General features: G+C 42.5%; 1 protein-coding gene across 1 annotated transcript; it reads left to right on the forward strand.

Moving 5' to 3' along the window:
- The first annotated feature begins 653 nt into the window (after positions 1-653).
- Positions 654-19,987, forward strand: RBP1 (retinol binding protein 1). Its single transcript, XM_075269000.1, has 4 exons — positions 654-820; positions 8,970-9,148; positions 17,039-17,140; positions 19,813-19,987. Exons 1-4 carry the CDS (start codon positions 748-750, stop codon positions 19,867-19,869), a joined length of 411 nt encoding a protein of 136 aa, XP_075125101.1. The 5' UTR covers positions 654-747; the 3' UTR covers positions 19,870-19,987.
- Positions 19,988-21,589: the final 1,602 nt, after the last annotated feature.

Genomic DNA, 21,589 nt, shown 5'->3' on the forward strand with positions numbered 1-21,589 from the left:
AGCTGCAATGGGGACGCCCCCATCGCTGCTCCTGCGATGGGGACGCCCCCATCGCTGCAAGAGAACTCATTAGCATACCGGTACAAACCGGTATTTTGAACGAACGGCGCGGCGGAGAGCACTTCCACAGGTAAGAGACGAATAGCCTTTTTAAAGGCTATTCTGACGTGGTAACTAGAAAAAAAAGTGTTTTAGTGGTAGAATCCCTTTAACAATGTGTGAACGTAGCCTTAGAAAACACTTCAAAAAGTGGAGCAGAATTTTTCTGCCTGCCAAAAATCTTTGTGTAAATCTACCCTAAAGGAAATGAAAGAGTGAAGCTATATATATATATATATATATATATATATATATATATATATATATATATATATTTATATAGTTACGTTTATGAACATATACATGCGAGAATACAAACATAGAAGAAACAAAAGAGCCTGTTAGATAAATATTCCCAGATTCTGCATATGTTGCTCTATGTTCATTTGTTTTGGCATCAGGATAAGGAGTGGGCAAGCACACCATGTAGCAGGCTATTAGAGAGCGTATCAAGCTGTGCAGAGCCTAGGCATGTGTGCACATTGTGAGATGTCCAGCGGGTGGGAGGTAACTTCTTGCATTGTGATAGAATTAGGAGGGGCTCAGCTAACAGCAGGATCTGAGTAACCAGAGCTCTCAGTGACTCCAGAGCCAGAACGACTACACCTCCAGCCTCAGCAACAAGCACCCCACTATCTGCCCGAAATCATGCCCGTCGACTTCAATGGTTACTGGAAAATGCAAAGCAATGAGAATTTTGAGGAGTATCTGAAAGCCCTTGGTGAGTCAGATTTGACGTCAGGTGTCTTGTTTTTTGGCCGAATGGTCTGCTCTCTGCAGTCAGGAATGTGATGAGAGGTTTTGTTTGACTTTGTATGGATCAATGTACAGCCCTATTAACTAGTGAAAGGGCCGGATCATTTGTACATCGCTATTGCCTAGGCTTCATACAGCACCGGGGCTTCATTACAGAGGCAGGAATGCTCTTCCTTAATCCAAAATTCCAACTTTTGGTTCCCCCCTCAGATCTCATATTACAACACACCCATCCTCACTTCCCGTCTTTAAGATTTCAGACCTTTTGAGAATTCTTCATGTAGTTCATAGATAAAAATTTGTCAAAGTCAAGTATTTTGTGTTCCTTGTACCTGTATTCCCTGTAGCTCTCATTACGGTATATAGCCAGTGAGGTATATGTGATGTCTGCCATGTGGGATTTTTAGGTATCAGCAACAAAGAAGTCACGACGGAGCTTGTAGAACAGGTTTATACTGAAGAGAGGAGAATCAAAGCGAAATATTCATTTAACTCTTTAGGATTGTATCATCCATTCATCCCCATGATCTAATGTAAGTGTTGGGGTTCAGATGGCCGAAACGGAGCCCTCATTTTAGCACCCTTGTTATAATCACAATACTGTGAACTTCTGTCACCATAGATCACTATAGAGGTCCAGGTTTGGTTTAGTAGAAGCGACAGGTCGGGGTTTTGGGGCCATAATACGGATGTTATGATACAGCCGCATTATAGCCCACTGAAACCACCCTTTAGATACGGAAGTTGGTTTACCTGCAGTCCTATGTAAAATCACTGACCTCGTAACTTCAGCATGAGTTGTGCCATATGCCAAGCTCCGCTTTTCTATATACTGTATGTACTATATAGAGGATAATCATCAGCAATATATACATTTAGTATAGACAACATTATATATCATATTTTCCAATTATTATTAAGGGTATTATTAATCACATATATGACATTACTCTGATGCTGACAGCCATGTTACATGCTATAAACACCCCAGTCAATGTTACCACGTACATCAAAGGGACTCAGACAAAGGCACTTAGGGACGTCACTGTTCAGCTCTGCAATGTACAGCAAATTGTTGTAATACTAGATCACTGAGGTCAGAAATTTGGTTTCTGGTCCTCAACACAGGAGACATTACTCAAAATACATCATATGAATACTTTACTTGCACGTTTTGCATGGGTGCAAGTAAATGGCCTTTGTTCACACAAGCGCATCATCAGTCACGCTGTCATGTGCCTTCAGGTCGCAATGCAAGCACACGTGTACCATATATTCTTAGGTATACCAGATTCTTGTTATTTTTTTTCTAAACGAATGTTGCGCTGGATCTATATAGTGTTTTGCCGCATTTTTGCCATTGTTAGTTTTGTTTTATTTTTATTTATTACTCAAAGGGATTGAGTCCATATGTTTCTTTAGGATAAGGCCCCACACGACGTGCTGCGGGAAAACTGCGCCGGTACCACATCTCTGGTTTTCCCACAGCGCTTTTCACAGAAAATCCACAGAGTTTTCCTCTGAGGACTTTCTATTTCAATTATACCTATATGGAAAACAGCGGCGTTTCCGTGGTATAATTGACATCGTGCGATTTCCAAAAATGCGACTATTTTTGAAATTGCAATATGTCCGCTGTGGAAATTTTACGCAATGTGTGGATGGGATTAGTCAGAATCCCAATCACTTTGCAAGGACTGTAAAACGCTGCTGTTTTGGCCAATTCGCTGCATTTATGTTTCCTAGGGTCCCGGCCTTACAGTCTATAACAGATTATTGATAGGACTATATATAGTGTTTTTGTGGCATATTCTGGAAATGCGTGGTGCAGCAGGCTCTGGCTATGACATTTCTCCTGGCGTTTTTCTCATAGGTTTTCCTAAAATACTTGAAACGTGCCAGAAATAAAGACGTACTACAAAAGTAATAAATAGAGATGAGCGAACACTGTTCGGATCAGCCGTTCCGAACAGCACGCTCCCATAGAAATGAATGGAAGCACTTAGCATGGCGACCGGCCGCCGGCAAAGTGTAAATGCCAGGTGCTTCCATTCATTTCTATGGGAGCGTGCTGTTCGGAACGGCTGATCCGAACAGTGTTCACTCATCTCTAGTAATAAAGTAAAAAACTGCCTCTAAAAACACTTGCAAAATTGGGATCACATCTGCGTTAGAGTCTTTGTTTGGGAACTTTGTTGAAAATCACCGGATGAAAATGTCCTGCAAGTCTGACTTTAAAAGAATGGACACCTAGCAAATCCCATTCTACTCAATGCGGTCCGCAGAGTACCGTTGGCTCCCCCTATTTAGTGGTTGTGTGTTCTGTGAAGGACCAGAACAACGGACACAGCAGCGCAGATGTGAACCTAGCGTAAAAATGCTTTTCTATCATATTTTCCTTTTTTAATACTATTACATACCCATACATTTCACAAACTGTGTTTATCCCCAGTTTATTGCTGGCCATAGACCAAAGATGCTATATGACCCAGTTCTCATATCTTCCAATTCTCCCATAAATATGCCCATTAGGATTAGTCGAGCGTGTGGGTTATTTTCCATAGAAGATAACAAAGGATCAGGTTTGTGAAAATCCAACCTGCCTGATCCTTGTTAAACATGGTCAACACTTACAAAGCTTTGTTCCTGGCTCCAGCCGTGTTGTGAAGTGAATAGGATTTTATAGAATCCTATTCACATGCTGCAGTAAAGAGAGATTGTCCAGTCTGGCTTATTTAAAGCTAATCAATCTGTAATGACATGATTTTTTTAATTCTTTTTTAAGATTTCTTTGCTGTCAGTGGTTGAAAACCGTTCAGTTTCCAACTTCATTTCGGAGTGTGGCGCTGTTTTTGTAAAAAAGCGGGAAGAAGAAACAACCCCTTGTAGCCAGCTAAGAACAGATATATACAGGGGTGAACCTAGCCTCTCTGCTTCCTGGGGTGAACTAAAGCAGTCGTCCCCCCCCCAAAAAAAAAAAAAAAAACCTACCCGGCTATCTTGCGTGATGGGGCCCTCCTAATTAGGGCACGTCCCTCCATTGGCAGATCATGAAATCCCCTTATTTGGCTTCCACATAGTATAGCACCCCTTTATTTTGGCCCACACACTATATACAACTCAGTTTTTTTTTTTTTTGGGAGGGGGGGTAGGCCCACCACATGATCCATAACCCTCCCAGCGTTCTTCAGTCTTGTAACGTTAGAATCAAATATATACCTCAATAGGATGACATTGTTTCAGTAGTGAGGATGTAAAATACAGCAATGCTCCTGAGAGATGACTCCAGTCTTGGCGGTTTAACCCCTTACATGCTGTGGTTAATGTCAATTGCAGGCCCCTCTACCAGGCCATTGATACCCTGTGACACAATTGTGTGGTGCAAATCAGTTACCTTGGCAGCTGAAGGCCTAACATAGGGCACCAGATCTGCCATAGGTATCTGCTTATTAGGCTAGGCCAAGGTCTATTATATTGTCTGTGAGTATAACGCTGATGGGCAATAACGTTTTGGAATAATAAGTTAATATAGTTATGCCAAAAAAAATATTAAAAAAAAAAATACATTTTTTATTTTAAATTATTTTACTGTTTTGTTTAAAAATGGTAAGCAATAACAATGAATAGATGTATGGTGGAGCAGCAATGGTATATATTACAGGTGACTACAGACCTACCGCACTGCAAAATTGTCCAGAAATGGACTAAGGCACATGACCACAATTTCAAGGTGATGACTGGGCCTCCAATGCCCCAGATCTCACAGACAGAAGTGGATTTGCCATTGCTTTTCACACCACACAAAACTAAATAATTTACTCCACTTTCATATGGAGAAAAACATTAGCCGCAACATCTCCGCTTCTCTAACTTTAGCACATCGGAGTGGCGGCTCAATATAACATCCATCATGTACAAACATTGCCGTATATCTATATAACTGGGATAAATCCACTATTGATCTCTAGTGGATAAAATGATCATTCTAATAGTACTTGGACTAATCCTATGTGATCCATGTCACAGGCGCTCTATTTTTGTAAGTAGCGCTAAAGTGGACCAAATAAAGATAAGTTATTAGGTTACCCTTTACATTTGTCTATTGTTTGTGATCTGTCAGTAGAAGATCATGTCTCATTTACCAAAATAGATAATTGTTTTTTAGTTAAAGGGATCCTATCATAGAAACCCTTTTTTTATGTTGGAATAGCCTTAAAAGGCTATTCTTCTTCTACCTTTCGTTGTCTTCTCCGTGCCGCTGTTCCGTAGGAATCCCGGTTTTTGTCGGTATGCGAATGAGTTCTTTCGCAGTACTGGGGACGGGCCCCAACACTCATCTTCGTCAGCAACGTGCTGTTTGTCCTCTTCTTCCAGCGCAGGTTTCTAGGCCTTGGACATAGCAGACTGCGCATGCCCAAAGGACACAAGAAAATGACTGCTTACAGTACTGTTCAAGTGGCCGTTTTCTCGTGGCCTGTGGGCATGCGCAGTCTGCTCTGCCCCCAGTGCTGTTTGAGCTCTGGGGCCCGCCCCCAGTGCTGCAAGAGAACTCATTTGGATAGTGACAATAACCAGGGCTTAATCTATTCCAACGTGCTCATAAAAAAAGGGTTTCTATAATAGGATCCCTTTATATAACAGGGCCCTAAGTTCCTCAGTGATCCCTCTTATTAGTGTAAGAGCTCTCTTCTGTACTCCAACTCCAAGGATGCATTCACACGGAGAAAAATGGCACTGAATTTGGTGTGGAATCCGTGTCAGATTGAGTGCTGAAAAAAAAGCCTCCCATTGACTTCAATGGATACCTTTTTCTTTAGGCATTTTTCTATGAACTGTGGCCTAGAACTGAACTGCATGTTCCAGATGGGGCCACACCACTGATGTATAAAGTGGTAATATTACCTCCCGGGCCTGTGAGTCCATATCCCTATAGATACGTGGCAATATCCTGCTGATCTTAGAAGCCGCTGTATGACATTGTGCTGTTATTTACTCTCTAGTCATTCTATGCCAGTTTTATTCCCCTTAGGACATATGTCACATGCAGATTATCTTTACTCAGATGGATCACTTTACATTTCTCCACACTGAACCTCATTTTCCAAGTGAGTGCCCAAACACTTAAGCCTGGTTCACATCTGCGTATTCCGATTAGGCAGCCCACATGGGGACCCCCCGAACGGAATACCGAACACATTGACAAGTGGAGAGCATTGAAAGCACACAGACCCCATAGACTATAATGGGGTCCGTGCGTTTTGCGCGTGGTCTCCGCACGAGTCAGGCAAAGAGGAAGGTAGTTTATGAAGTAATTTTCTCTCTGCATGATTTGTGCGGACACTGCACGGAAAACACACAGACCCCATTATAGTCTATGGGGTCTGTGTGCTTTCAGTGCTCACCACTTGTCAAAGCATGTGGACTACCTGAACGGAATAGATGTGAACCAGGCATCAGTCTGTCTAAGTCTGATTGTAAGATACAGTATGTACATCTTGCATATTATATAGTGCATCTTCAATGACGTCTAGGGGGGACGTCATGTGAACGGGGGGCCTGCGTCGCGACGCATATGGACGCAGGTCCTGGTCATGTGACGTCAGGGACGTCACGCAAGTAGGCTTGAAGCCTTCCCGGAGAGACGTCATGTGACTGCGTCCATATGTGTTGGTCATGTGACGTCAGCGACGTCACGCAAGTGGGCCCGAAGCCTGCCCGGAGAGGTAAGTAACACTGTTTTTTATGTTCCCTTACCTCTCCTGGGCCTCTGAACATTATACTCGGGGTCTGAAAAGACCCCTGAGTATAATAGTGCTTGTGGGGCCCACGTAGTCTCTTACTGTTCCCGGCTCCTGCCAGGATCGGTAAGTAAGTAGGGCCCCTTACCGGCTGGAGTAACCCCAGCCGGTAACAGCCTACTAAAAAAAGACAAACACGCAGCGGTAGCGGCTGTCGCTGGGCCCCCTAATGTCCCAGGCCCTGTGGCAGCCGCTATTTCTGCTACCCTGGTAGTTACGCCCCTGCCAACACCTTCTAAACCAATAGACCTTGTTTAACCCAGCAGGGTATTGGATTATACCATTACACAATTGGTATAATATATTTGTACTACTTAGGAAATATCCACTTATATGCTGCTCACATGCTATGGGAATCATGTGGCTTGTGGAGAGGACTTGAGGTCAGGTTGGTTTTATCCCCTCTTACACATTGGTAGTATAAGCTTATGCAAAGCTCTACCGCAGCACCACAATATTAGCATACAAGGGGTCTGCTTGTCCTGGATGGTGGGTTGTAAGTCAGCCCTAGTAGGAAAAGGAGGAGGCGTGCTTTAAATTCTGATATGATGTCTTCTCTATCTACATCTACTGAAGGCAGTAGAAGTCTTAAGCATGAAGTACAATTTAAATGATACCTTCCATTATAAAGCAGCTTCTCGTAAATGAATAGTATATGTGAATATAAGAAACTGTATAATAGATCTTATCAAAGAAAAATGCTTTCTTCCCCATTTATTAGGCTTTCTCCTCCTCCTTATCTTCACTCTTATCCCTAATATCATTCCTGTATTTGTATCCTGCCTCACACACAGAGGTCTATGGAGAGTAGGAGGAAGTTCATTGATTTATTTAATTTTTTTTGCTTTTTTCTTTGCAGTGATAGACTCTTATTTTATGAGCCTTGGTTTGCATTTTTTTTTTTTTTTTTTGCAGACGAACGGCGCACATTTTTTAACTGCAGCAATGCCTAGCATACTTTACTATACATTTCACCTGTATGGTAATGACCAAAGGTTTTCAGCTTACATACCATTACCATACAGCTGACATGTATACAATTCTTCAGCAAGAAAGTGCTGTGTAAACCCATCCTAAAAATAGTAGTGTCAAAAGCGCTCCCACTCTAAGGGTGTATTCACACTTCGGATACGCTGACTGATTCTGAACGTTAAAACACGGTCAGAATCAGTGCGTATAAAGCAAATCCCATTCATTTCAATGGGAGCCAGTATACGAGCGATCCCCATTGAAATGAATGGGCTGCTTTTTTCTCTACGAGCGCTCCCATTGAAGTGAATGGGATCTGCTTTATACGCGCTGATTCTGACTGTGTTTTAACGTTCAGAATCAGTCAGCGTATCCGTAGTGTGAATGCAACCTAAGGGTGCATTCAACCGGAAGAAAATGGCGCTGAATTTGGTATGGAAACCGCGTCAGATTCAAAAGGAAACCACTGAAGTCAATGGGAGGCTTTTTTTTCAGTGCTGAATCTGACGTGGATTCCACACCAAATTCAGCGCCATTTTCTTCCGTGTGAATGCACCCTTAAAGGGGTTATCCGGTTTCTAACATTGATGGCCTATGTTTAGATCAATTATATCTCTGGGGGTCAAACACCGGGACCCCTGAGTTCACTTGTTCCAGGACAGCATGGTTTATAGCATTGCGGCACTGCTCACCGTACAAACTGCAACAGCGGGTGTAGGTACCATAGCACTCCCACATAGATTTCAATGGGACAGCGCTGCAGTACTCACACCCATGGCCACAGTTTGTACAGCGAGTGAATATCATGGCTCACAGTATGTAAACTATAATGTGAACCACACTGTCTCAGTACTGGTGACCTGCGGAGGTCCCAGGTGTCAGACCCCTGCAGATTTAATATTAATGGCCTATTCTAAGGATAGGCCATCACTGTTAGAAACTGGATAACCCCTTTAATATAGCAGAGTTTAGCAGCTGTCTCCTCCTCCACCCTCCCCTCTCTATAGACTTCTATATAAAAAGTAATGTAACCTGATAAGTGGAGCATGAAATCTATTTCTTTAATAAGATATATTACAAAGTTTCTTATACTCACCTGTACTATTCATTTACGAAAAGTAGTTTTATAGATTGGGGACACACTTTAAGCTTCTTGGGTCTAATCCTCTTTCCATTCACAAAGAATTCTATGTCTTCAGTCACATAGAACAACTGGAATGTATCTTTGATTGGAATATACATTGTAGATTAGAAATACAGAAAGACTTTTCTGCTGGCAAATTGTTTAGGTCTTAAGAGTCTCCCGTTCAGGATAATAAGATCTTTCCTCTCTTCTTCCTTCTACAGACGTCAATGTCGCCATCAGGAAAATCGCCACTCTGCTGAAACCAGACAAAGATATAATTCAGAATGGCGACCACATGGTCATTAAAACGCTGAGCACTTTTAGAAACTACATCATGGAGTTCGATGTGGGAAAGGAGTTTGAAGAGGATTTGTCTGGAGTAGATGATCGCAAATGCATGGTAAGAATTAAGGCCAGATTAGCCCATTTCTTTAACAAAAGATGCCTTATTGAGAAGATTAGTTCTGTATTCCCTTAGTGTACTAGTCCCTACCACCTCTGCTGGAAGGCGATTTTTTGCACTTTGCACCATTGCACAAGAGCCGTCCTTTCCTGTGTCCTTCTATCCTATACACTGTGAACAATCCACCACTGCATATAGTCTCTGTGCGCTGGTTAGTAGATGGAATACAAATGTATATAGGACATAGTGGAATTAGTACCGCCATATCCTTCCAAGCCTTGGGCTGTGTGGATGCCAAAGACATGCCTTAATCCATAAGGGGAGAAGAACACTGTGCAATGCGGCACAAAAAAACAGAATACTGTGTTATCTCTTCTTGTGCAAGGAGTCCATGCCAGAAAACTTGAGTAGAAAGCATTATATATAAAGGACATATTGAGGAGGTTTATATACATACAGAAAATACATCAGGTGACAGAAGTCAGAGGTTACAGAAATAATTAATGCATCATAGTGCAATAACTACATACAGTACTGTGCAAAAGTTTCAGGCAGGTGTGGAACAATGCTGCAAAGTAAGAATGCTTTCAGATATAGTTTATTTATGTCCATTAACAAAATGAAGCGAATGAGCAAAATAGAAATCTAAATCCCATCAATATTTGGTGTGACCTTTGACTTTGCCTTCCATCAATTCTTCTACGTACACTTGCAGACAGCTTTTGAAGGAACACGATAGGAAGGTTGTTCCTGACATCTTGAAGAACTAAGCACAGATCTTCTGTGGATGTAGGCTTGCTCCATCCTTCTGTCTTTTCATGTAACCCCAGACAGACTGGATGATGTTGAGATCAGGGTTCTTTGGGGGTCATATCATCACTTCCAGGATTCCTCCTCCAAAGTGTGGTCACACCAAATATTGATGGCATTTTTGTTAATTGCAATTATTAATTACTGTGCAGCATTTTTCGATGCATGCCTAAAATTTTTGCACAATACTGTTTTAAATAAACCTAATGGGGTTTATATACTCTAGACAAATTGCATTCATTTAATATACTACAGCAAAAACTGACAAACCCAAACCAGTGCTGTTTAATGGGCAAAGTGTCTATTGCGATATGATGCATTTATGTTTCTCGTGACCTCTGTCACCTCTGTTGTCCCTGTATATATGTACCTCCCCACCTGATATGTTCGGTATATACATTTGCTCAGTATATGTCTTGAGTGTGGGAATGAATCAGAAAACTGAATTGACACTTAAACCATGTCTATTGGAAACAGTAGGAGCCATGGCTTTATCCCCACGGTTGTCATCAGTGCCCTCGTTTTTCTAAGAAAACCCTGATAAAGATGAAAAGAGGGGACAGATCCTGAGCTCTTCTTCTCTTCACTGTCCTCAGGCTTATATTTGTTCTTTAAGCTATGGGGGTGTAATGGGAGGTCACTCTTGGGGTTAGGTAATTATAATAATTACTTACTTTAATAACGCAATGCTGCTGAACAACCTACCAGGGCCATTATCTGTCCTTTTAGCCATTACTATGGGCTCTGCAGTCATTCCCGGGGATAAGAGAGTATACAAAGCCTGACATTAGTGATGTATGTGTCCTGAACATCTGGATGTCTTCTGCCGCCCTCTCCACTATAAACTTATAAACACGCATTTCCTTTCTAGTTTCTTTACCCCAGGTCAGGTTATTGCTCCTTGTGAAGGTCACGCTGGGTCTTCTCCTCTATTTTGGCAGTTGTATCAATGGTATCTTTTCACGAACGTACTAAAAAAAATACCGGGAATGTACAATAAGGCCTTCTATCCATAAGTGTCCTGAATTGACATGAAATACATCTTACGCTAGGGGCCACATGGTGGCTCAGTGGTTAGCACTGCAGCCTTGCAGCGCTGGAGTCCTCGGTTCAAATCCTGCCAAGTGCAAAAAAACATCTGCAAGGAGTTTGTATGTTCTCCCCGTGTTTGCATGGATTTCCATCCCATACTCCAAAAAGACATACTGATAGGTAAAAAATGTACATTGTGAGTAAATTGTGATACGCGCATATCACATTGAAACCAATAGGGAAAAAAGCAGCCCATTCATTTCAATGGGGAGCACTCGTATGCCGGCTCCCATTGAAATGAATGGGATCTGCTTTGTACGCGCTGATTCTGAATGTGTTTTACGTTTAGAATCAGCTCAGCGTATACTTAGTGTGAATGCACCCAAAGTCCAACTTTTGTCCCCATCTAAAAGAGCAGATCCATAGCGGAAATGCTCCAAACGCACTCCTGCAGATGGTTTTAAGAACCCACTGAAATCAATGGTTTTAATCAATGACCCGTTCCAATCAGTTTTTATGATCTTTCGATGGATCACAGAAACTGATAATATGCGGAGACAACAATGCAGATGTAAACCCAGCCTTAGCAGGGCTGAGTTATTCTTATACATGAAGTGGATTTCCATATAGCATTTCTTTCTAAGTAGATATATAAGGGGCATTCACACTTGCGCCCATGTCTGCCCGCAGGGTCTCCATCCTATTGCCCGGGAAAACTACGGTAGATAGGGGACGGCTTCCCAGCAGTCAGTTTTAATATCCATTCATTTGAATGGGTTTTTAAAGTAAACCGCTGGTGTCCGTATGCAGCCTCATATGGACAGCCTCATACGTACACTGGCGGTTTACTTTAAAAACCCCTTCAAATGAATGGATATTAAAACTCACCACCAGGAAGCCGTTCCCTATCTAGTTTCCCCGGGCAATAGGATGGAGACCCTGCGGGCAGACATGGGCACAAGTGTGAACGCCCCCTAAGTCAGAGCGTAATAGTTCCTTAATGTATCCTGATAGCAGTTGAGGCTTATTCTTTATGATACAGAGCTCCAGATTACTGTAAAGCTGACTGCCTGTCACAACCACTGGAGGGAGCAGAGCATCTTATAGAGTAGTATCTTATTAAAAAAGTGTTACCTCTTCTTTCCTGTATGTCCATCTCCGGTTCTGGCACTGCAATGATTACTACCTGTGACAGGGATTCGTTTCACGAACTACATGGAGGGCCTGAAATAAAGGCTAAGGAAGTCTTAAGGAATAGGGCCCTCAGAGAATTATAGACAATATGCAGAAGGTCCCTCCAATATATGCTGCAGTCAGCATCTTATATTTTAAATGTATTTTTGCAGGCGATTTGGAACTCAATGTCATAGACATAAAGCTTTGTTTGCTGTTAAAGGTAAATATTAATGACCCATATTAAAGGGATTTATAGGGACTTATTAATTGATGACGCATCCTTAGGATCGGTGCAATGTTCCCGCAAGCATTGCGGCCTCATCAGTACTCGCTAAGCATGGCGCCCTATATTTGTGTAGCAGCTGTACTCAGTATCTCAGCCCATAGGTCATGGCTATGGTAAAAAAAAAAGTAGCTTCTCCACCATGTGTGACCTCTGCCCAAAACCTTTTATTTCCCATTCTTGTATCATAGGGTTCCTTTTTAAAGAAAAAAAGAGCAGAAGCTAGTAGTGACATGCATAGAAGATAGGACGCCCCATAACATGGATTAAATTTGCCCCTGTCAAAATGTGGTGATAGGTTTGGGCACCTGGAACAGAGGGCCCTGGTGTTTGTTTCGCCCTCCATATGCTTTCTATAACTAATAGGCCAAATGGTTGGCCCCTTGTTTCCTAATAATACTGTTTATCCAAAGAAGAAAGTCCTGTTCTTGCTGCCCAGTAACTAAAAGAAAGCACCCAGCCATCCTCTTCAAGGGTCCCCTGGCTGTTGTATGACTTGCCTTCTAGGTTCACCCCTTCTCTTGTATATAATAATGCCAAATACATGAGCAGTGTGTGATATACAGTGACATCTCTATAGCACCAAGACCCATTATGGATTTAGATGTGCCGATATTTTAGTTTACTGTCACGGTACAGGACTGATCTGTCAAAATGATGGCTCTGTGTGCAGAAGTAGCGATGCCACCAAACAGAGCATGTCAAATAAAAGATACCGCATCATTAGCCCAATAATTTACATTGGATGATAAGAGGTTAATAATTACTGGCAGCCAAATGCATGTCCGTACTATGTCATAGCTTCTATCTCCAGACACAAGAAAGGACTTTAGACACTGTAGAAGCCAGAGATTTTTCCCTGAAGCAGTATTCTCCTGTGAATGAAATGCTAGGAAATCATTGCAACCACATGATCGAGACCAGAACCTCATGATACCACCAGGAGTAAGAGGTCTGGAACTGAGTACTATAAGAAGTGTGGCTGCAAATAGAAGTTCCTTGCACATGTGCTGCATATTCATAGGGCACCATTTACTTGGCATCCTTTCTGCATGTATTTGAGGGTATAAAATGGCATATATACAACACTCAAATGTGTAGAGATCACCTAAAAACACAGACAAAAAAAGTCCTTCATCTGCATCTGCTAGATTCCCTAACAGGGTGACTCAGGATCCATTGTCCGTCATTAGACTGATATGTCTTTACTGTTTAGTCTATTGGTTCATATGACAGAATAGAAGAAAAAAGTTAATGCTGACATGAACTTACCCTTATAATATGAAGTTTAAACAGTTAAATCGCAAATTCAGCTCTGCTACATAAGTGTTTTACAAAAACGCCCTGCTTAATGTGAATTTATTTGGGTCAGCATTGTAGCTACACAGATGGGTCACTAGAGACCTTAATATTTTAGCACTTAAGTTAATGGTCCAAAGGTTAGTACACGTACTCCAGGGGAAAGGACAAAGTTAATAGCAAGGCTGAGATAATCCTTAATCGAAGTGTGTAAGATCTGAGCAAGAATAGGTCTGTCCAAAGACTCCGGCAATATCTTGCTGATATATGAATAAACTTGGCTTCCTAGCACTAGCATACTTGGATCAATATAACCAAAATAAAAAGCTGCGAAAAAATATGAATACACCCATAGGCTACGTTCACAGTACCATTATTAATGTCCATTGCTGTCATCCATCATAGGATGACAGCAATGGACACAGATGGAGCCCCTTCTGCCTGTGTCCGTTCCCATTGACTCTGAGCATCTGTTTTATCTGTGGATATATTAGAGCTAGACACATTCTGCAGCGCTTTACAGATATTGCCATCACATGCTGTCCCCAGTAGGGCTCACAATCTACATTACCTATCAGTATATCTTTGGAGTAGGGAAGGAAACCCACACAAACACAGGGAGATCATACAAACGCCATCCAGATGTTGTCCTTGGATGGGTTCAAACCCAGGACTCCAGTGCGGTAAGACAACAGTGTGAACCACTGAGACATGGCATGTCCAGATCTGTCCATCTTTATTAGGGTCTGTTCACACAAAGTTTTTTGGTAGCAGATTTTGACACGGAATCTGCCTCAAAATCCGCTGCCAAAAACTGCTCCCATTGACTTCAATGGGAGCCGCTCGCTTCTTTTTTCTGCTACAAGCTAGATGACCCTTCTTCCTGCGGATTCCGTAGCTGACTCAGCCGCAGTGTCCACGGCGCGAGGCTCCCTCCCGATTAGGCCCATTTATTTGGAATGTTCACACATGGAATGCAAATTCCGCCATGTGAACATACCCAAAGGGGACAACTTTGGGTATGTTCACTGCTGGGAACGCTGCCTATCCACTTTTAGGTGGAGTTTTCACCCTTTTTGTATGTGTTTTCCATCTTTTTGTACACTTTAATTTTAATTGATTCTATGGATTAAAAGTTAAATTTTAAAGAAGCCGGGTTGTGGAATACGTATTTCCTTTTTTTTTTTTGGCAACAAATGTTTTTTAACCCATGAAAAAATACAAGATTGCCAGGATTGTATGAACATGACGTCACAATGCAGGTAAATTCAGCTCTGTTGGCAGGTATAAAATATTTGGATATTGTAATGTTCCTTGTATCGCAATAAACAAAAACCCATCAGCGTGTTCTTGTTAATTCTGCTTCTAAGCTGCTTCTGTCTGTGCACAAGGAGATTAGTTCTGCTACTTTACTACGTTCTTGGCATGGGGCATAACAATACGATTTATTCTGCAGCTTCACTAATCGTAAAGATAGATGTAAAGCTAACAGGAATAACAGTAGGCAGTACACAGTGTTAGGGAGCGTTCACACTACCGTCGGTGTCCGACAGCTAGTGTCCGCTCCTAGTGTCCGCTCAAAATCTGTCACGGACATTAAGAGCGGACACTAGCTGTGTCCGTGACACCTGTCATTTATTTCAATGGGCATCGGGTACTTGTTGCATGCAGGGTTTTTCTGTCCGCTTGAGAAGTCGGACATCTTCACTTGCGGACAGGGAAGGACAGGCACGGAGTGCAAAAGAACGCACCCGATGCCCATTGAAATAAATGACAGGTGTCACGGACACAGCTAGTGTCTGCTCTTAATGTCCGTGACAGATTTTGAGCGGACACTAGGAGCGGACACTACCTGTCGGACACCGACGGTAGTGTGAACGCCCCCTTAGACTGAGGTTCCTTGTGCCTACCAGACAGTGGCGCAACTAACCGGGGTAGCAGTGATAGCCGCTGCCACATGGCTCAGGACATTAGGGGGCCCCTGATGGTTTTTTTTTTTTTTTTTTTTTAAATAGGCAGTTACCTGCTGGAGTAACCCCAGGTAACGGGCCCTATTTACTTACCGATCCTAGCTCCTGCTCATGGCCGCCTGCGCTTCCCCTTCTGCGGAGGCAGCTGTGAGCAGCTGTTTTCAAACCCCAGAGTATAATGATCGTTGAGCCAGAGAACATGAGGGAACATAAAAAACACTGTTACTTACCCCTTCTGTGCTCTGGAAGGCTACGGGCTTGTTTAGTGATGTCAGAGACATCATGTGGTCCAGGCTAGCGTCATTATGCATTGCGACGCCAGCCTGGGTCAAGTGACGTCTGGTCCAATATTGAAGAGATCTGCGGGGAGTACATCGGAGGTAAGTAACAGTGTTTTTTTTAATGTTTGTATCCTTCCCTGGGTCTCTGATCATTGTCAGAAAATACGCCAGAGTATAATAATTGTTCATGGGTGGTCCACAATGGGGCATAATAGTGTGTGCAAGGGCCACTATGGGGCATAATAGTGTGTGCAGGGGCTACTATGGGGCATAATAGTGTGTGCACAGGGGCTACTATGGAGCATAATAGTGTGTGTGTAGGGGCCACTATGAGGCATAATAGTGTGTGGGTAGGGGCCACTATGGGGCATAATAGTGTGTACAGGAATGCGGTTTGTGTGAGGGGGAGGTTTGGGGAAAGGGTGGGTCAGGGGGCCCCATGTCAAATGTTCGCCTTGGGGCCCTGTCATTCCTAGCTATGCTACTGCTACCAGATAAAAGGATCCTGGTCCCACACTCACAACAACTGCAGGGAAATAGACTGTATTTCCATTATTGACTGCTGGACCATTATTGACTAAGAACCTATGCCCACTGGAGGATCCTCAGGTACTTCAGTGGCCCAGTGACACTGGTAGTTCCGGGGTTGCAGTTGCACTTTGGCCCTGGTAACAAAAAGATTCCAATATTATAATTTGCAAATAGTAAGGACGAAGCCAAGAACTTCAAGCAAGTCTAACAACTAGTGGCCAGCTAAAGTCAAGATCTGTATGACATGACTGCTTGGATTCCAGCTCTTTGTGTTGCATCTGTATGAATACTGCAGCTGCACATATGCTACCAATTCTAGTATATGAGTCATAGTCCATTAAACCATGAAGTTTTCTATTGTATGATCTCAGCGGAGAATCTGAAGATACTGCAGAGTATACAAGCCATGTTGTGAACAGTATAGTCTTGTTATTCTTACTTTCTATACTATTTTATAAGTCTATGACGTCTTATTACAATGTCTAATAATCTCCATTTTCTCTAGACAACAGTCAGCTGGGAAGGAGACAAGCTGGAATGTGTACAGAAAGGTGAAAAGGAAGGCCGTGGCTGGACACAGTGGGTGGAAGGAGATGAATTACACCTGGTACACAACCTTTTGCTTTGTGTTAGTACGAAATGAACGATATAACAACAAAATTGTGTCCCTGACCCTATTCTATAAAACCTTGGTTTCGACCTCTTGTGGATAAACAAGCAGCTATATAGATCTACTGTATGTGTCTCTATAGTTACAGACTACAAACAATCCCTATGTAGTCAGATTTTGCAGGCATTTTCCAATGTTGCTTGCTAACACAAAGAAGATATGAATATAGAATCCAACTACCGTATACTTTTCTGTAACCATAGATATGTATAGGTCTGCACAAGGCTATACATGAAATGTCTGGATATTTTTCAATCAAATAGGTTCAATTCCTTTCAGCTCTATTGACAATGGTCTGGAATCTGGAAATGTTATTGGTATAGTAACCATCAGACGTTATTCCAAATCCAGTACACTTTTGAATAATTTGAGAAATATAATTTAAGAAAATATGCATTTTTTTTTTCTCTAAAAAGTTGGTTCCTATATTTTCTCTTAATAAGTGCATGTGTGTTGTGAAGGCAGCTATCTGTTCTATTTAGTCTTCAAACAAAGGAAATCTTTTCTTGTGCCATCTATTTCTATCACACATGAAGTAATTATACATTTGAGAATGTTAAAGGCCTCTCTTTCACATTTGACACAAGTTAAACCCTTGAGATGAAAGCTTTTGATTGGACGTTAGCTGTGTTCCACCGGCGTACTTTAAACACAAAGACGCCATTCTCCCCATCCCTCTGCTGAACCGTAGTGGCTGCGTCTTTTCCAAGATATCTTCTTTCATGTTCCTCTCGTCTTTTGAATTCTCTAACAAAACCACATAGATTCCTGCAGCAGAAATAAGAAGTGTGTATTTGCCTGAGTATTCAGCGGGGGCAGTGGTGGAATGAGTCATTCCTTTGTCAGGCCAGGCGGTGGTCTATCAATTTTTTAGTTTGAAAATTCCTTTAAACTGAATTTAAAAATAAATCACAATCCGTGACTTCATGCTGAGGAAGGCAAGCAGCACCCTTTGATGGGAAAACGTTGATCTACTGACTGAGAACTCTCGAGTTTACTATTCATTTGGAATAAGGGGCACTGGAGGCACAAATGGAGGACTGCACGTAAGAGCCCTTGACAAATGGCACAGCATGAACTGGGCATGTGGGTAGTGCCCACTGAGTAATGCTGTTTTGAAGCTCCCCGGATGCTGTGGGACACAGATGGCGTATTGCGATAGGATAGACAAAAACTATTTCCTTGAGTGGTATACATAGGAGATGGATTAGAGGGGTCCAAATTGGCGACAACAAATTATAGTCACTACTAGGACCCTGTTAAAGGTATCCGGTTCATGCACAGCATCCTGTGTAGGTATAAGGGAGCCTTCACACGGAGTAAACACACGTGTATTTTTGCAAAATACACGTGTATAAATAAGACTCCCCTTGACTTCAATGACATTTTACAGGTGTATTTTTACAGGCGTATTTTTACACATGTAAAAAATATCATTGAAGTCAATGGGAGTCTTATTTTTACATGTGTATTTTGCAAAAATACACGCGTGTTTACTACGTGTGAAGGCTCCCGCCAGTTTCTATCCTCTGCTTGAGAACAGCAGTGTGTGCTAAAAAAAACAAGGTGAGGGGGCCATTGTACTTTGCCTACCAATTAGAGATGAGCGAACACTGTTTGGATCAGCCGATCCGAACAGCACGCACCCATAGAAATAAATGGAAGCAACTGTGACGCTGACTTTGCCGGCGACCGGCATCACAGGTGCTTCCATTCATTTCTATGGGTGCGTGCTGTTCGGATCGGCTGATCCAAACAGTGTTCACTCATCTCTACTACCAATATAGCCATTTTATTCTAAATGGAGGGCTATCACAGATTCAACTCTGGGTCCCTAAACTTTTGTTTCTTGCAGATGTTTTTCCAATGCGACTGATGGTGTTGAGTTGCACTATATATTAGGACTTTTTTTTATTTATTATGTGATTATACCTTATGTTTCACCCCCTCCCCAAAGAAATAGATATTGCTATGCGATAAAGTTCTTAGCCTAGTGTTTTGTGCCAGTGATATATTTTTGACTTTGGTCATGCAATAACGTACCTGTTAATAATGCACCATAGTATCTGGAGCTGTGAATAGCTAATAGCCACAAGCATATGACTGCAAGCCACATGTGACTCCCAAGCAGGGGCGTAACTTGAGAGTGTGCAGATGCACCGGGGCCCAGGAGCCTTAAGGGGCCATAAGCACTGGCACCAGTATTGAGATTGCAGCTTCCATCTGGCCCATAAACCAAGGAGACCCTCAGATTACCCTAACCATACTAAGGTGGATTAAACTCCTTAGCACCCGTAATCATCGTTATCAAGAATTCATTGTAAGGATGCGGTAGGGGGCCCCGGACAAAATACTGCATCGGGGCCCACAAGACTTTAGTTACGCCACTGTTCCCAAGCTACTGGTTAGTCAGCACTAATATACTATGTATAGGATAATCCACCAATGTCACATCCAATGTCCAACAACCTCTTTCCCCATCAACCCATTTAATATTATCCGTTCCATAAAGAAGTCTAGCAGTCATACAGATGCACGTTCACGTCCATAGGTGACTCTTCTCTTCTGTACTAATTTTTATACCTGTGCTTTTACTTTTTTCTTCCTAGGAAATGCGGGTCGGAGATATAGCCTGCAAACAAGTTTTTAAGAAAGTTCAACAGTGACACGTACTCTGAGAGAGAAATTGCCGCCATCCTAGAAAACCTTAGAAAATTGCGTCTGCTCCCCTATGAATATTGTCTCTTTTCACCACGTTATTATTTTAGGTCAAAATTTCAGTGATTTTTCTTTTATAATGTGATGTTAGGTACTTTAATAAAAACCTTAACCTGATTTCATGTTGTGTCGATGTCATTAAACCAAATAAAGGGACTCGTCGCCCAACCTACTATTAGTGTTTGGATGTTCATGAGTTTGGATGTTTGTTCCTCAATCACACAAAAACAGCTGAACGGATTTGCGTTAAATTGGGCACATACATAGATTGTGACCTGGATTGACACATAGGCTACGTTTTAGCCCGGTAAAACACATGACTTCGCGACCGCTTTGAACAATTTAATGTTCACACTACGATAAAGGACCTTAATGATGTTAGCACAGGTCCTTGAGCCATTCTGGGATAGGATCACGCTATGGTGTGAGCGGAGCTATATAGCCTTGCAATGGGCACTGTGAAAGCCATTCACAACAGAGTCTCAGTGAAGGTCAGGCGAGTGCAGCACATGCAGGACGTGTGTGGGCACAAGTGGTATATGTGGGGTTCAGTTTGTATGCGTAACACAGGGGAATGTGGTGTTCAGCCTTTGATTGAAAGGAGCGAACTATGGCAAATTTCAGCAACAGCTGTTCAGCTGTTTCTACCACAGAAGCAGCTCACACACTGACAGAAGACAACCCCTGTAATCCAAATTGCCTGATGTAGCAGAGCTTGCTCTGCTCTCCATAGGGATGTTCATACCACTGGGTCTGCTGCGCATATGCACAGATGTAGCAGAGCCGAGACACGGCCACCGCTGGGTCTTCTGTGCGTAGGCAGAGATGTAGCCGAGACGCGGGCGCAGGCAGAACGCCGGGCGCATTTTGCTAAATATAGGCGGATCTCATCACCGACAACAACCCACAGTCGAAGTCGCGGGAAGAAGCTAGTAGAAGCTGACATCTGCCCTTATTTATTAAAACTGTCTAAGGCTGGAGCCGCACATGGTGTAAATGCTGAGGGGAAAAAAATTCTGTCTACATCTGCTCTCTAGGCGTGAATGAACAGAGCTCTGCTGATGTGTGGCTACCTCTCCATTCTATGTCCACCTGGATGTGACCACTTGGTTATCTTGTCTGGCAGTCCGCATGGAAGCCCAGAGCTACACAGGAAAAAAATAACTACACACACTTGGGAGATATAACACATCTGGTACATGGGGGAGCAATGTGGTTGGCCATACTTATTCATGAATTAATAAGGTTTCTGCTTTTATTCTTTATAGGCGATCTGAAAGATAAGAGCTGGACACCCCTCTACTTTGCTTTTGTCTTGCTATATCTTACCAAACATATGGGGACATATTTACCAGTAGAAGTCCAACATTTTTCTGTCTACATTTGCTCCAAAATTAAAGAGGTTGTCCAGGCTAAACAATATTTTCTAATTAGGCCGGGTTAGGTGAAAAAAATATACCTGTCCCCAAAGCTTCAGTGTCCACCCAGGGTGGTCCGGTTGGCTGCCTCCTTGCTGTTGAATTTCTTGCCGGCTGTGACGTTCTCGATTCCCTTCCTCTGAGGTCACTGATTGGTCTAAGTGGTCACGTGACTGCTGAGGAAAATCAGCAGCCTAAGGAAGGGAACATCACAGTTTGTGCCGACTCCAGTTTCGTTCTTGAGGCTGCT

Source organism: Leptodactylus fuscus, chromosome 3 (genome assembly GCF_031893055.1).
Source record: "Leptodactylus fuscus isolate aLepFus1 chromosome 3, aLepFus1.hap2, whole genome shotgun sequence".
NCBI lineage: Eukaryota > Metazoa > Chordata > Amphibia > Anura > Leptodactylidae > Leptodactylus > Leptodactylus fuscus.

Coding starts and splice junctions, on each gene's coding strand:
- RBP1 (XM_075269000.1), top strand. CDS start 748: ATGCCCGTCGACTTCAATGGTTACTGGAAAATGCAAAGCAATGAGAAT. Junction 9,149..17,038: donor TAGATGATCGCAAATGCATG/GTAAGAATTAAG, acceptor CATTTTCTCTAG/ACAACAGTCAGCTGGGAAGG. Junction 17,141..19,812: donor AAGGAGATGAATTACACCTG/GTACACAACCTT, acceptor TTTTCTTCCTAG/GAAATGCGGGTCGGAGATAT.